This window comes from Cupressus sempervirens, chromosome 5 (genome assembly GCF_028749045.1).
Source record: "Cupressus sempervirens isolate cs-2001-9-10 chromosome 5, ASM2874904v1, whole genome shotgun sequence".
NCBI classification, from domain to species: Eukaryota; Viridiplantae; Streptophyta; class Pinopsida; order Cupressales; family Cupressaceae; genus Cupressus; species Cupressus sempervirens.
This window is the reverse complement of record NC_143122.1, coordinates 581,973,076-581,989,596: the sequence shown is the minus strand read 5'-3', so window position 1 is coordinate 581,989,596 and position 16,521 is coordinate 581,973,076. Positions and strand designations below refer to the sequence as shown.

Here is a 16,521-nt window from a genome sequence, read left to right as displayed (position 1 = left end):
TGTTGTTAGCATTGGTCTCTATATTTCTCTTTATGAGAGATCAATCTTATGAGTTGTTATAAATCTCTCTTGGTTACAGGGTGCATCGAGATGCAATGAAATGGTGAGAGATTGATGAACATGAGGGCGTTGCTTGTATTGATGATACATATCTTCATTAAAAGAAGAAGATCATATACAGGAAATGATATTTAGATGGACACTTTTCAGCTTCGAAGGGAGGTTATGTTACAAAGGGAGATGTCTAATTCTTTGCAATCTCATGTAGCAATGTAACTGCTAAAGCTACATGTTTGGTCAAATTGGAATCAGTTATCTTATTGTGGTGATCAAGTTGTTCCTACGGAGAGGGAGAATTTATAGAGAGAATCTCAACCATTTTTATACATGTTGTTAATGAGCTCTTCTCTATGAGAGAAGTTTGAGGTGAAATCCCCTGTTCCACCCTCTACGAGTAGGTACGGTGAATTCACCCTCTACAAGTAGGCATGGTGAAAATATTATGGTAAAATAATGAACGTGTTATTAAATAAAGGTCATAAATTATCTATATATACAAGTATACACAAGAATGTTTCTATAACGAACAAAGAGAGAGAAATAGAAACATCCCAAAGAGAGAAAGAAAGTTTCCATATTGAACAGTAAGAGAATATAGAAACATAGAAGAAGACTGGCTATTAAAAATATAAGTAAATCTATGGAAGAGAGAGAACAGAAATAGAGAGATTTAACTCTAATACCCTTCCTTAATGGTCAATCTAACTTCAAATTAAAAAAAATTGCAAGGGAATCTGCTCTATATGTTCTGCAAAAGTGGTTTATGGTAGCATTGGTTGTGGTAGGACGAGTCTCAATACCCAGAACATGCGCCTCAAGGAAACGGTACTCGAAGACCATCATCATTGTCTGCTTCTAGGTGTAGTTCTTTCTGTTGAATTGTTGGCTGCCTTGCAAGAAAAGATTGGTGAGAGATGTCATGACACGTTTTGATGCAAAAAAAAAAAAAGTGAAAATCTGAAAAGGCATGAACTTCAAGGTAGATTGACAAAAGACCCAAAAAAAATTAAAGGACACCCAGAAGAGAGCTCAAAAAACCCACAAAGAATCTGAAATTAGATTTTGAATCCGATTGCTCAAAAAACAAGGCACAAAAAATTATGCACCCAAAAAAAACAGAGACCAACCCAGTTGAAATCTAGAAAAACCCAATGCAAATCTTCTATCAAAATAAAATTTCAGTTGCATTTGAAGAGTAGAAACCCTAGTTGAAAGTGCAGGAACTAGAGGTAGCCATGAAAGCTCAAATATTTGCTAGAAAAAATAGGTCCACAAAAAAAAGTCAAATACAGGCCCAAAAATGCAAAAAAGCCAGTCATTTTTCAGAGGAAGGTGGTTGTGCGGGCAGGGGAAAGGCAGATGATGCATGAGTTGCAAGAGAAAAGCCACCCAAAGAAAAAATATATACAGAGACCCTAGATAGATATAAGAAAAAATCCTTGCAAACAAAATTTTGAACATAGCCAGGCAAAGCATGTTGAAAATCTTGAGTCTAAAATTTCATTAAGAAATTAAAGATTTTCAAAAACCTTTTCCAAAAAATAATATTTTTTTTCAAAAAAAATAGCTTTGATACCATATTACAAAGTAATTGGTAAAATACTTACTCGCTATTAACAGTGATCAATATATACAAATAGGCAAGAGCCTACAACGCATCGGTAAATTGCGAACTTCTCATTGAGAAGGTCTTGAGTTCAAATCTACTCGCGATTAACACATAAGAATAATTAATCTTAATAATAATAAATAATCTAGGCTTCAGCCACTTACCGATCAAAATATAATAATAATATACATATATATACAAATGAATAAACGATGTTTTCTTAGGAAACGATCGTAAAGAATAGAAACATTCAATTCTAGCTATCAAATAACTAACAACTAACTAAATATTAGAAACATTCTAATATTTACAATAGATTACAAATAGATAACCAATAAATAATAATAGATAATTATAGAAGCTATCTATTATTGTAATACCCTCCCTTAATGGTTAATCTATCCATGACACCAAATTGTCCTCTACATTTGACAAACTTATCAGGACCAAGAGGTTTGGTGAGAATGTCTACAGTTTGATCCATTGTAGGAACATACTACAAGTCTATTGTCTCGTCTTCAAACAATTGTCATATATAGTGATAGTGAACATCCACATGCTTGGTTTGCTCATGGAAGACTAGATTTCATGCTAATTTGATAACACCTTCATTATCAACAAACAAAGTGCTAATTTCATAACTCTAATAGAAAATGCATTCTTATCCAGGAGAAGTCTAAGGTGAAAACCTTGTTCCACCCTCTGTAAGTAGATACAATGGACCACCCTCCATGAGTAGGAATGGTTGAAATGCATTCTTCTCTTGAAGTAGTTTAAGGTGAAAGCCCTCAGTCCACCCTCTACAAGTGGGTATGGTGAACCACCCTCTGCAAGTAGGCATGGTGGAAGTCGTGTGTGACTCCATGACTTTAATTTCATGTGTTTATGAAGTAACTATGGTGAATTACGTTATGCTAAGATAGCATGTTTTTATGAGAATCTATGCAATGATAATTGATCATTGACATCTTGTTGATGCGATTTTTGTATCACTTACATAACATATTAGGATTTGAATATTCGATATGGGATATCAAACATGCAACTCCTCTCTTGAAAAGTTATTGCTCATGGGACATGAGTATAACTCCAATATTTCTTACACCGTTGGATACTCGCTCAGTTATATCGATGTGATTTGCTGGTAATCACGTCGGCGGCCTTACGCTATTCATTCAAGGATGACTTGGACTTTGGTGGAATGAAGGTGATGTGGCTCGGTTTGTGAAATGTGCGGGTGGCATATAATGTTGATGGTAGTGATGATGGAGAATGTGTCTGCCAAGGATGATGTTGATGGGAAAGCGATGGTTGTGGAAGGTGAATGGATGTATTCTAATACTTAACTTACTCCTCTAACTTCCTTCTCTCTAAACTTCAACTACCCAGCTACTCACTATTCTACTCCTACTCCTATGGATGGAAGGTTAGCAAATGGACAAGGATCGAACCTAATGAGAGCTGACCAGTGGCCTCACTTCCACAGGTGCAATGATTCAAAGGAATAATAAACTAGTTTACCACACAAAGCTTCCCAACCAGCCACTAGGATGCTAGTGGTCTAGTATTGATCCCTATCAAACATTTACCAATGCTACCATACAACTATCCATCTACTTTAACCTCACTTAAACAACTTGAAATGAAACCAACTTTAACAACTTGAAAAGAAATTTAACTAAGTGGAAGTAGAAAACATGCAATAATACCCAATGTTCTTAATCAACATGCAAATCGCAACAATGAAAACGAGAGCAATTTTGGTATTATCTTCGCAACAATTTCTCCAACACTTTACAAATGAGAGAAAATGGCCTTATATAGGGGCCAAAAATACAACGGACGGTGAAGATCAAAACAAGATCAACGATCCAGATTGGATCCTCAAAACCCTAATTAGGATTGCCACCCCATCGGCCAATGAGAAGCTGCCACCTCATCAATGGACCAATGAAAAAAGTGCAAAAAGTGGCAACCAATGAGAAGGCACCAAAATGGTGGCCAATCAGAAATAGACACTTGTCTTATTCTAGAAGAAAGGGAAATTACCACTTGGGCTTACATCAAATGATCTTCTAATATAAATCTTCCCTTTTCTTTCATTTTCTTAGCTAAGGCAATGAACTTAGCTAGCCTTTCGTTAACTTCTTCCATAGGAGGACAAGGTGTGTGCTTTGCCCTGAGTTCCACTGACTTCGCCACGCTGCTCACTGCTTGAAGTATCCTTTCGTGATCCTTCTCATATTCCTTTGCAAATCCAATAAAAGCATTGAGAGAGGGAAGGGTGCCCAAATGCTTCTTCCTGATGGCAACCTTTCCCAACTCATCCAACCTCGATCCAAAATCTGTCTCATTGATATCCTCTTTGCCAAGGGGGGATTGTCATTCCTTCAGTGTTTCCTTCATCTGTATCATGTCCACTGTACCGATATTGGTGTCGGTTATTCTCTTCATTTCGAGAAGAAGGGCATTTTGGGCATCATATCCTCTTTGTCTTTCTTAATCTTGTCCGCTTGGGATTTTTACTTACACTAACATCCTCCATGCTCGTCACCCTATTACGGGATGGTAGAGTGGTGGACCAGAAGGCAAGTAGAACCAAGGGAAGCAATCCTAAGACTAGAACGAAAGAAGGATGTCAGCTTAAGGACCCCTTGCAACTCTAGATGATGAAAATTCACTTTAACCAATAATCTTACAGCGACTTTTTGGAATTAGGACTTGACCTTAAGAACTTCAAATCCCTTGCAAATCAAAAATTTATCATGCAATTCACCTCCAAATAAAATTACCCAACCTAGGGCCAAAATCACAGCCTCTTTCAAAAATCATAATTTTATCTCCCACAAATTTCGGCACCCACAAATTTCGCCCTCCACAAGTTTCGGCCCCCAAATTTTGCCCTTCACAAGTTTCGGCTCCCACAAATTTCGGCAAGCAAGAAGAGTGCAGATCTGCTCTTGTAAAATCACCAACACCTTGAGAAGGAGAAGTGAGAAGTGAGGAAGAAATGGGAGAGAGGCCTCCTCTTATACCCAACTTTCTAATTTCCTCCAAGCTGGCCGACTTGGACCCTCGGAGAAAGAAAAACAAATAATTAATGCAAAATTATGGCCCACAATTAAATACATAGCTAAAATTAATTTTCCCATGATGAAAATTAACTTTTTAAATTGCCATTTGGACCAAAATTGCAAAAAGAAAATAAATAATGCCTTAGAGGTGTTAAATATTTCCATTTAATGAAGATTTAGTAATTAATACGTCATTAAAATTAGATTTTGGCTAGCCAAAAACCATTTTTTAATATTAAATTTACTAATTTCATTAAAGGCTAAAAGTTTTCAAGGCAAATTAATCCATTTAAAACCAATTTTTGCAATTTTAATTCAAATCGATTTAGCTAAGCAATTTTAGCATTTTAACACAAATAAAATTATTTCTCTAGAGCCTAAAAATTGATTTTGCAATTTGACTTCACCATCACAAAAATTAATTTTCTTCATCAAAAAAATAATTAAGATTTTCCAAAAGAACAAAATTAACATAAATTTCATTTTTTGAAAATTATCCAAATTTATACAGTTATGTCCAAATTTTCAAAAGAAAATGTCTAAGGACAAAATTCACAATTTTATCTTGCCAAGAGTTGTTCTTTAAAATTTGTTCGGCCTAAGGATGAAATTGGTGGCTCTAGAAAATCAAGTTGAAACCGGGTGAAAATAAATCTAACCCTCTCCCATTGGCTCGTACGAGGCGATCAAAAAAAAGGGGGGTCCCCAAAATTTTGGGGCGATGGTGTGAAAACCTCACAACATTTAGCATCAACCCAAAGAAATGTTCCTGAACATTTCAAGAAATAAGTAACTTAGAACAAAAATCTCAAGATGGCCTATCCGAAAATTTACTTAAGGGCGAGCACTCAACAAGGGAAAGAACTCTCAAGTTGAACCTAAGCACTTTGACCATAAGTTACGTGTGTGCAAATGATTTATTCCTCACTCGACAAGAACTCAATAATCTCTTAAATCCATTAAACTTAGCTATTATAATATCCTTACTTCAAAAGCAACCTGGATAGAGCCTCGCTGCCAGTCAGGCATCTATAGCCCCAACGGAGTTATCGCTGTAGCACCACAATCATGGTTCTACCTTTAGTGATTATTTTTATAGCACCGGTAGAGATGATTGCACACCCTTGAACCAAATTTCATCTTTATTTTCACTTTGATACTGCTTTTTCTCCTTTCTCATGATATTTTCTCTTTTTTCTTTTTCTTTTCAATCTTTTGTTTGGTTTGCAGGCAATGAAGCTTGCAGAGGGTTTGAAAGACCACAGTGGCGCTGAAGCAAGCGTATGATTTTTACTAAGTCAATTTCACTTCAAAATACCCAGAACTCAGAGCAATTAAGTGTGCATAGAATGTTGTAACCATGTCAAAGATAACTTAGGAACCTCTATCAAGTCTAACCCAAATCTAGTACAAGTCCTATCATAGACCAACAACTAAAGACATCCTTTAATCTCTGAACCTTGTTAAATGTATTCGAGAAATGAACAAGGCAAACTCTATTTTGTCACCAAAAATGTAAAATCTACACACCTCACCCACGAGTGACAACATGGAACCCCCTTTGCACTTGCAAAACCAAAACTGCTCCAACTAAGGGAAGAGTAAAAGATCTCAAGTCAAATGACCTAATGCAAATTTTACTCGAGATCCCTTACAACAACTAAACTAAACAACTAAAAGAAAAATACTCTAAACCCTTGGGCCAAATGGTCCAAGACAAACTCTACTCTAAAGAACAGAAAAAACAAACTAACTACCAACTGAAAGAAAACCTACTCTAACTATGTACAAGACTCTAAAGGGACAACACTAACTGATCTAATATACACTAGATCTAACATGGTTTCTCAAGCTGTTCAAAAGTAACAAGGTTTGGATGATAGTTCTCAATCTCGCAAACTCATCCTTGTACTTTGAAAAAAAATTGGTCACCTCAAACTCAAACTCTAGAAAATTATCATGCAAGATCAACAATTGAGGCAACTCATAGGGTCCATGATTAATCCATATACAAGTAGTTTCTCCAGAATTTCCATAATCAAAATAAAAACCTTTCAAACCTTTCATCTTTAAGAGCAAGGAAAGAAACAACCTGGTGTGACCCAAATTCAAATGGAACCTGCAAATTCTCCATGGCCTCAGGAAGTCAAAGTTGGTGGTGAACCATCCCAATAGCATCAACATCGAACTCATTGGTAGCCCAAGCAAGATCAATCTTGGAATCAAGCTCATGAAATATCGCCTTTGGAGGCTTGTCCCTGTGAACAGTGAACCATGAATCCTTGTGAATCTCCTCAAGTGTATCCTCAAAAATCAAGGAGTCCTTGATATTCTCCCCATCAAACACCTCTCCAAGTTGCTCGAGCACAATATCCAACTATAGCATCAACCTAAACTGTTCTTTGTTTTCCTTTGCCACGGGAGCAACTTGATCAGCACTCAACAATCCTTGCATATCCTCATCAATAGGAGCTTCATCATCTAGCACGTAATTTCCCTTTGAACTCTCTTCAGGAACATCTTGCCATTCTTTATGTAGACTCTCACCAAACATAGCACCTTCAAGACTAATAGGAGAACCATCATACGTCTTTGTGAATTGTCCATCAACTTCCATTTCAAGTGGCAAATTTTCTGGAGGTCGAAGTTGATGGTGAATCATGCCACCTCCTACAACTCGATCACCTTGAAGTGCCTTGGGCTATGATTCCTTTTGTATTTCTTTCATAGGATCTTCAAGCATCCCCCCAAAGAATGTGGTGGAGCTAGCATCTTGTATTGGTTTATCAAATTTTTCTTCATATCTTGATTCTCTTGTGATATTTGTAATTCCTTGTTCAACTTTCCCACCTAATTATCTTCCTCTTTAAGGATATTTGAAACTTCTTGCAACCCATTCTCAAGAGTCACCTTTTGAATTATACATGAAGGCTCACCAAAGATTTCCTTTTCGTCCACCTTTTGATGTTCCATTTGTAGTTCTTTGTGTGTCTTTACTTGTTGATTTTTTGCTTCATCAACTTGTTGAATCTCAACCTTCTGTCTGCCATGTTGATCTTCTCGTTTTAGATCCCCTGGGATTCTCTTTTCTACTTGTTCTAAGGCCACAAGGAGCAAGTTAACTCCGAGTGGAATGCATTGTGAATTCTGCACCAATTGGGTAATAATAGGTTCTCTGCTGATATTCGGTTACCCGACTCCATTCCTTACTGTACAGTTTTAGTCACAAAGTTCTTGAAGCTCTCAAACATGCCTTCACCCTCATCGGATGAAGCATCTGGATCTAACTCAATCAAGATCTCGGTGGAATCCTTTCCTTTTCTTACCATCTCCTCTCTCTCTTGGATAAATTCAATTGTTCCCTCGATTTTATTGTCAACCTCTCCATCTTGTGATATAATGTGTAAAGGTTCATCCACTTGGTTATCTTGAACATTAGAATCAACCATATCATCTTGATAAATCTTACCCTTTTCATTCTTTGGTGTCCAATTTGAAAGTTGAAATAAATGTTTACCACCCCCTACTGATATTTCCTCATACCAACCCAATTGAAACTTGACCAAGTCAATGGTGTCTTGGCAAGATGGGCAAGTAGACTCTGAATATATGAGACTATATGCAAGGCACCAATAACTTTTTCCACATGTGTTTTTTGATTCCCTATTGATATCTTCTCTGAAAACAAGAAAATCTTCCTCCGAATGGACAAAGATTGTAGGCGCATGTATTTGTGAAAAAGAAAATTTTCCTCTTAATACCATGTCCACTCTTAAGAGAAACACCAAACAATCCATCTCCCCATGATCCGTAGTACCATGTATCCTACATTTCCTTGGTGCTGCAAGTTGAGACAAATTCAATGGAGATAACCTTTTGTTCAAATCAGACCAAATGGGATGAACGTCCACTCGCCTATCCATTGAGAAACCTTTCTTCTTTTTTAAAAATTTTTGAATTTTTTGATTTTTGACTTTAAAAGAGATCTCTCATCTCAAATCTAGCTTTGAAACCTCATTCCTCGTCATGCTCTAAATTTCCAAGTTGATCCGAAAATGAAAATCATTCAACCCTCCTTCTAGCGCCAGATAATGTTGATGTGAGTTTTGTATCACTTACATAACATATTAGGATTTGAATATTCGATATGCGATATCAAACATGCAACTCCTCTCTTGAAAAGTTATTGCTCATGGGACATGAGTATAACTCCAATGTTCCTTACACCGTTGGATACTCGCTCAGTTTTATCGATGTGATTTGCTGGTAATCACGTAGCCGGCCTTACGCTATTCATTCAAGGATGACTTGGACTTTGGTGGAATGAAGGTGATGTGGCTCGGTTTGTGAAATGTGCAGGTGGCAGATAATGTTGATGGTAGTGATGATGGAGAATGTGTCTGCCAAGGATGATGTTGATGGGAAAGCGATGGTTGTGGAAGGTGAATGGATGTATTCTAATACTTAACTTACTCCTCTAACTTCCTTCTCTCTAAACTTTGACTACCCAGCTACTCACTATTCTACTCCTACTCCTATGGATGGAAGGCTAGCAAATGGACGGGGATCGAACCTAATGATAGCTGACCAGCGGCCTCACTTCCACAGGTGCAATGATTCAAAGGAATAATAAACTAGTTTACCACACAAAGCTTCCCAACCAGCCGCTAGGATGCTAGTGGTCTAGTATTGATCCCTATCAAACATTTACCAATGCTACCATACAACTATCCATCTACTTTAACCTCACTTAAACAACTTGAAATGAAACCAACTTTAACAACTTGAAAAGAAATCTAAGTGGAAGTAGAAAACATGCAATAATACCCAATGTTCTTAATCAACATGCAAATCACAACAATGAAAAAGAGAGCAATTTTAGTATTATCTTCGCAACAATTTCTCTAACACTTTACAAATGAGAGCAAATGGCCTTATATAGGGGCCAAAAATACAACGGATGGTGGAGATCAAAACAAGATCAACAATCCAAATTGGATCCTCAAGACCCTAATTAGGGTTGCCACCCCACCGGCCAATGAGAAGCTGCCAGCTCATCAATGGACCAATAAAAAAAGTGCAAAAAGTGGCAACCAATGAGAAGGCACCAAAATGGTGGCCAATCAGAAATAGACACTTGTCCTATTCTAGAAGAAAGGGAAATTGCCACTTGGGCTTACATCAAATGATCTTCTAATATAAATCTTCCCTTTTCTTTCATTTTCTTACCTAAGGCAATGAACTTAGCTAGCCTTCTGTTAACTTCTTCCATAGGAGGACAAGGTGTGTGCTTCGCCCTGAGTTTCGCTGACTTCGCCACACTGCTCGCTGCTTGAAGTATCCTTTCGCGATCCTTCTCATATTCCTTCACAAATCCAATAAAAGCATTGAGAGAGGAAAGAGTGCCCAAATGCTTCTTCTTGATGGCAACCTTTCCCAACTCATCCAACCTCGATCCAAAATTTGTCTCATTGATATCCTCTTTGCCAAGGGGGGATTTTCATTCCTTCAGTCTTTCCTTCATCCGTATCATGTCCACTATACCGATATTGGTGTCGGTTATTCTCTTCATTTTCGAAAAGAAGGGCGTTTTGGGCATCATATCCTCTTTGTTTTTCTTAGTCTTGTCCGCTTGGAATTCTCACTTGCACTAACATCCTCCATGCTCGTCGCCCTATTATGGGATGGTAGAGTGGTGGACCAGAAGGCAAGTAGAACCAAGGGAAGCAATCCTAAAACTAGAACGAAAGAAGGATGTCAGCTTAAGGACCCTTTGCAACTCTAGATGATGAAAATTCGCCTTAACCAATAATCTTACAGTGACTTTTCGGAATTAGGACTTGACTTTAAGAACTTCAAATCCCTTGCAAATCATAAATTTATCATGTAATTCACCTCCAAATAAAATTACCCAACCTAGGGCCAAAATCGCAGCCTCTTGCAAAAATCATAATTTTATCTCCCACAAATTTCGGCTCCCACAAATTTCACCCTCCACAAATTTTGGCCTCCACAAATTTCGCCAAGCAAGAAAAGTGCAGATCTGCTCTTGTAAAATCACCAACGCCTTGAGAAGGAGAAGTGAAAAGTGAGGAAGAAATGGGAGAGAGGCCTCCTCTTATACCCAACTTTCTAATTTCCTCCAAGTTGGCCGACTTGGACCTCGGAAAAAGAAAAACAAATAATTAATGCAAAATTATGGCCCACAATTAAATACATAGCTAAAATTAATTTTCCCATGATGAAAATTAACTTTTTAAATTGCCATTTGGACCAAAATTGCAAAAAGAAAATAAATAATGTCTTAGAGGTGTTAAATATTTCCATTTAATGAAGATTTAGTAATTAATACGTCATTTTAGATTTTGGCTAGCCAAAAGTCATTTTTCAATATTAAATTACTAATTTCATTAAAGGCTAAAAGTTTTCAAGGCAAATTAATCCATTTAAAACCATTTTTTACAATTTTAATTCAAATCGATTTAGCTAAGCAATTTTAGCATTTTAACACAAATAAAACTATTTCTCTAGAGCCTAAAAATTGATTTTGCAATTTGACTTCACCATCACAAAAATTATTTTTCTTCATCAAAAAAATAATTAAGATTTTCCAAAAGAACAAAATTAACATAAATTTCATTTTTTGAAAATTATCCAAATTTATACAATTATGTCCAAATTTTCAAAAGAAAATGTCTAAGTACAAAATTCACAATTTTATCCTGCCAAGAGTTGTTCTTTAAAATTTGTTCGGCCTAAGGATAAAATTGGTGGCTCTAGAAAATCAAGTTGAAACCGGGTGAAAATAAATCTAACCCTCTCCCATTGGCCTGTAAGTGCCCAAGGCTCAAAATTCTCGAAAAAATCAAAATTGTTGGACAATCCAAAAATTTGCTTAAGTGATCAAAAAAAAAGGGGGTCCCCAAAATTTTGGGGCGATGGTGTGAAAAACTCACAACACATCTTTGATTGCAGCTATGTGTGTCTGTCATACTAAAGATCTCTCTTTTGCTAAAAGGGAGTGTTGAAGATTGTAGCTGCAATAGAGATCTTTATCTCTGATTTTTTCCATATGTTGAAATAGAAATAATATTTGAGTCAACAACTAGAGAATATATTCATGATAATATTTGAGATAATATTATTTTGAGAGACATGTGTCATGCGAAGAGTCATGCGTTTGGAAATATGAAAAGACTTGGTTTTTGGAAATTGAAGAGACCTTCAATTGTGATGTGAAGAGTCTCTCAATTCTATATATATGAATGATTACTTTGTGTAGATATACCATATCAAAAGAAAGCATAGTACTTGAACATTTTACTATCAAGAAAAGAGATAGTTTTTGGTGTGGCTAGGTTTTTCCCTTCAAGTTAAAGGGTTTCCCCACGATAAATGTTTTGTGTCTTTTGTATCTATTTTTTTCTTTTGTTTATCTTTATTTCTAAGCTAAACATTAACAAAAGGAAGTTAAGAAGTTAAGTTATCCCAAGCTATTTGGTAAAGTTGAAGAATCTACTATGGACAATGCCACATGGTAAGGAGCAGATATCTTTGATCATCCCTAGTTAAATTTGCTTGAGGACAAGAAATTTTGGAAAGGGTGTATAGTCATGCACCCACCCACATTTAAACATTCCCAACTAAACAAAATATCCATTGATCCCAGGAAATCTTAAAATGGCATTCAATCCATTGATAGAAATAGTAAAGCAATTACTTGAACAGCTACTATCTCATTCAAACAAAGAATAAATAAATATTAACTATAAAGTTAAGAGGCATCCCAAGGGTTATGACCATTAAAGAATATGCATATATAAGAAAAAAAAAATTAAGGTAAGAGGAATTCAGAGCAGATATAATTATTTTGTGTTTCCCACATGATCTATGAATTAAAAGAAAAAAAAAATTAAGGTAAGAGGAATTCAGAGTAGATATACTTATTTTGTGTTTCCTACATGATCTATGAATTAAAGATTCGGCAATCTTAAAAAAAACCCCTCATAAATCAAAGATTCAGCAATCTTGAAGATGTAACCCCTCATAAATCAAAATTCAAGGACAAAACCCCTTAGTTTATTAATCAAATTAGAGGGCAAAAGCCCCAACTTTAGCAGAAATATTTCAAGACATTTGTACAAAGATCTACCTGCAAATTGTAAAAAAGATTACTGCAGATATCCAGGAAAATAAGTTTTATAGTTTCAAAATAATATTATAAATTGTAAATAAGACTTAAATATATATAGAGAGAGAGAGAGGGAGAGAGAGATATAAAAATTATAGTATAAGGACAAAATAATATTTGTAATTAAATGAGTATGGGATATTTATTTAAAAGAAGATAAAGGAGTTCTAGGACGGGACATTAGATTTGAGGATCACCCTTCTGACTATAGTATGGTTATGAATAAGTGTCAAGAGCCAGTAAAGGTTTTTAAACCTCACTTAGCCTCCAATGCTCGGTACAAATTACAAAGTGCTTTCATTCCATTTTTGAAAGGCATATTGCAAGTCAAGATGGGTTCTGTAACCACTAGAGAGTGCTGGCATAATGTATCTCAGGAATTTGAAGAGTTTTATAACCATTTAAATCCCCAATTTAAAGTATTTCAACAAGTTGAATAGGTTTTAGAGCCACTCAAGAGCTCAAATAAGCGTTTGATGTTTTTCCTTAAGTACGTTACTTTTTATTTATTATAAGACATGAAAAACACATCAGGTGCTACCATTTGCTTCAAACTATTAGAAATCTCTGACAAAATTATAGCAATGAACCTTTTACCACTTTTTTTGCAAGATTTAGATAAGTTGTGAGAGAACAATCAGGAGCCAACAAAGATCATGTCTCCACTCCATAAATTTCATAGCTTTCAACTAGAAGCCATTTTATCTTGAAAATTGACCACATTACACAGAATGCCCTCTGTGAATTTATTTTGCTCCAACTTTAATGAAACTCCTAATTAAATTGTTTCTCCAAACCACTGGCAGAAAATTTTTATTTTAATTTATCCCAAATGAAAAGTAATCTGGCTCCTAAATTTGCCATATTGTGTGCAATAGAGACATGATCATCTCTGACAAACTATCTCAATGCAGCTCAAAAATATCCTTGGATTTAATTGTTTTTGTGAGTTACCGTACTATACAACAGTTTCCAATATGGTGATTAAATGAATGAGCAACTCTCCTTCAGGCTGAAGCACAAATTCAAAGCTTGATGCAATTAAACTTTACATAAAAGATCAATTTATTTATCATAATGTGTTTGATATATGACAATCATTACCAGTTTTGACACAAATGTTTAAAAATTTGGGTGAAAGCAATATGGAGCTAACAAATAGTAAATTCAAACTTGATAAGTTGGAGATATTTTCTACAGCAAGTCAACTGTGATAATGCTATCAGGATTGAACGGTTTAGTTTTTGAGTCAAATTCATTGACCCCTGTCTCATGAGCACTAGTTCACAATACCCATCTCTCATGAGAATGAATGGAATACTTAGCACTCATTGCATCTAGGTGTAAAAATACTGGAACTTCCTAGGAGGGTCACCTATCCCAGTATCACTCCAACTCAAGTGTTCCTAACTATGGTTTCTTCCTGATTAAGGCCACATTGCTTGCAAGCCCATTTACAAAACCTTCAGCAAGTGTCATGTCTTACAAACTATACATTATAAAGCCCCTTAAGCTCATCAATTGATTAATAGGAGATATTTTCCATATGAAGTCAAATTGTGATATTGCATCAGGATTCAGCTGTTGTATAGTTTTTGAGTCAAACACAATGAGTTAATGGTTCACACAAATTTATCTCTCATGAGAATGAATGGAACATTTAGCACTCATTGCATCTAGGTGACGCTGACAGAAATGAAGCGAAATTTGTAGAGTAACAAATTAGAGATACCCTCCTCTCTCCTATACCAAATATTCTTAGTAACTATGCCAGAATCTCACACGAGATTTACCTCATAATTGTTCTTAAAATAACAGTTACTCTTTACCGTTCTTTAAAGAAAATAAGTAATAAGCCGGGAAGAACATTTTAATTACCTGTAGTACAATTTTGGAATCTTTTAGTAGCTCCCCCTCTGTTTCACTTACTTGTGCACTTATGCTCGCCTTATTTGATTTGGCAGAAGCCCGCACTGTAAGCCAACTTTCTCCTCTTGAGCGGACTCTCTCTATGTAACTGGGTTTCCTTGCATTACAACGTTTGGCCCAATTAACTGAAGAAACTGTGTGTCCCCGAAAAACGTTACACGAAGAAGATAATACACCTGAGGTGTCAAAGTGTCTTGCAGTTTCCAGAGGAATTATCATTTTTCCTCCTGACATGCACTTTGTTATGCTTCTACCCAAAGGAACTAGTCCTGGTAATTCTACTTATGTGTTTGAGTGTTAATTGCAGTGTGGATAAGAGATTGTTGTAGAATGGGTGAGGAGTCTTGCTTCTGTCCACAGAATCAATGAACCTCTATTAAAAGATGTAGCTCTCATCAGGACAAACGTATCCCAAGCTTTATTGCAGACTTTCCAATTTGTGCAATGTTATGGGAATTGAATAGTAAATTTATAAACTAGTTTTTATTAATTTCTAATTTTTAATGAACTCATTATTAGGATCAAGTTTTTTTCATAGGCTCTTTAGCTAAACAAGAGTTGTGTGATACAGCTAGAGTCCTTGCCTTGTGTAATTGACTAAAATGTATAATAAATGTGATTTAAATTTAGGAGCTAATGCAAAAAATTCTAACATTATATATTATCCACATTGTCTACATCTACATGTAGTGGATAGGAAAATAAGTAAGTTTGATTATTTTATTCTATTTTGTTTTCATGTGTAAATTTGAGATAATGTAAACAATTGTTTAAATTGTTTAAAACATTATTCATTGAATTCTAAATTTAGTTTATCAAAAATTTCTAATGAAATTTGAAATTTGAAATTTATAATCATTGAGTATTATTGTTTTTAATAAAATATATTTCATTAAAAAAATATTTTATTTGTAAATTTAAAGTAAAAAAGAACAATATGAAATTTAAATTATAATAGTTTAATAAGTCAAATGAAAATTGAAAAATTAAAAATAAAAGATAATTTCTTACAATACGATTATATAAAATTTTAGTTTGTATTTTTAATGTAGACAATTGTTAAATAGTTCAAAATAACTAATTAATAATAAAAAATTAAACAATAATGTAGTATTTTTTAATATCATTAATTATTTAATCAAAAATTAATTTTTAAATCAATACATTTGATTGTTATTTTTTTTATAATTTATTTTAATATCGATTTTTTTAAAAGCTTTTTAATATTGACACAACTTATTAGTCAGGTGATAGGGCAGAGGAATTATTGGTATTGAGGCTCTAGAATCGAGAGCCACCAAGATGTACAAACAATAATAAATAAAATCATTTAATACACTTTTATCCTGCCTTGCCAGGTGGTTGATTTCTAGATTTTTTTTTTTTGCTTAAATTTTTTAACATGAAAAAATAGAGAGAGAGAGAGAGAGAGAGAGAGAGAGAGGTGGGGACTGATTTTAATCCGATTATTTTATTTAACTACTATAGATAGATTGATAGAAAGAAAATAAGATGGGTGATATCTTTTTTGAGGTACTTATAGCACTAATATAATTTATGAACATAGACACCTTTCACCTTTTTTGAGGTACCTATCACACTGGGACAATTTATGAAAATAGGCATCTCTACAAGGATATCTCTTTACTTATTATAGC

At 35.0% G+C, this 16,521-nt stretch overlaps 1 protein-coding gene across 3 annotated transcripts in view; it reads right to left on the bottom strand.

Moving 5' to 3' along the window:
• Positions 1-15,305, bottom strand: part of LOC149557274 (Nucleic acid-binding proteins superfamily) — a 208,591-nt gene extending 193,286 nt beyond the window's left edge. Inside the window, exon 1 of one of the 3 annotated variants that reach the window (XM_089831975.1) lies at positions 14,813-15,305. In XM_089831975.1, the coding sequence (XP_089688101.1) occupies positions 14,813-15,097 (285 nt within the window). In that variant the 5' untranslated portion in view covers positions 15,098-15,305. The remainder of the gene's footprint in view (positions 1-14,812) is intronic. The other 2 variants (XM_089831977.1, XM_089831976.1) reach the window with 2 other exon arrangements.
• Positions 15,306-16,521: the final 1,216 nt, after the last annotated feature.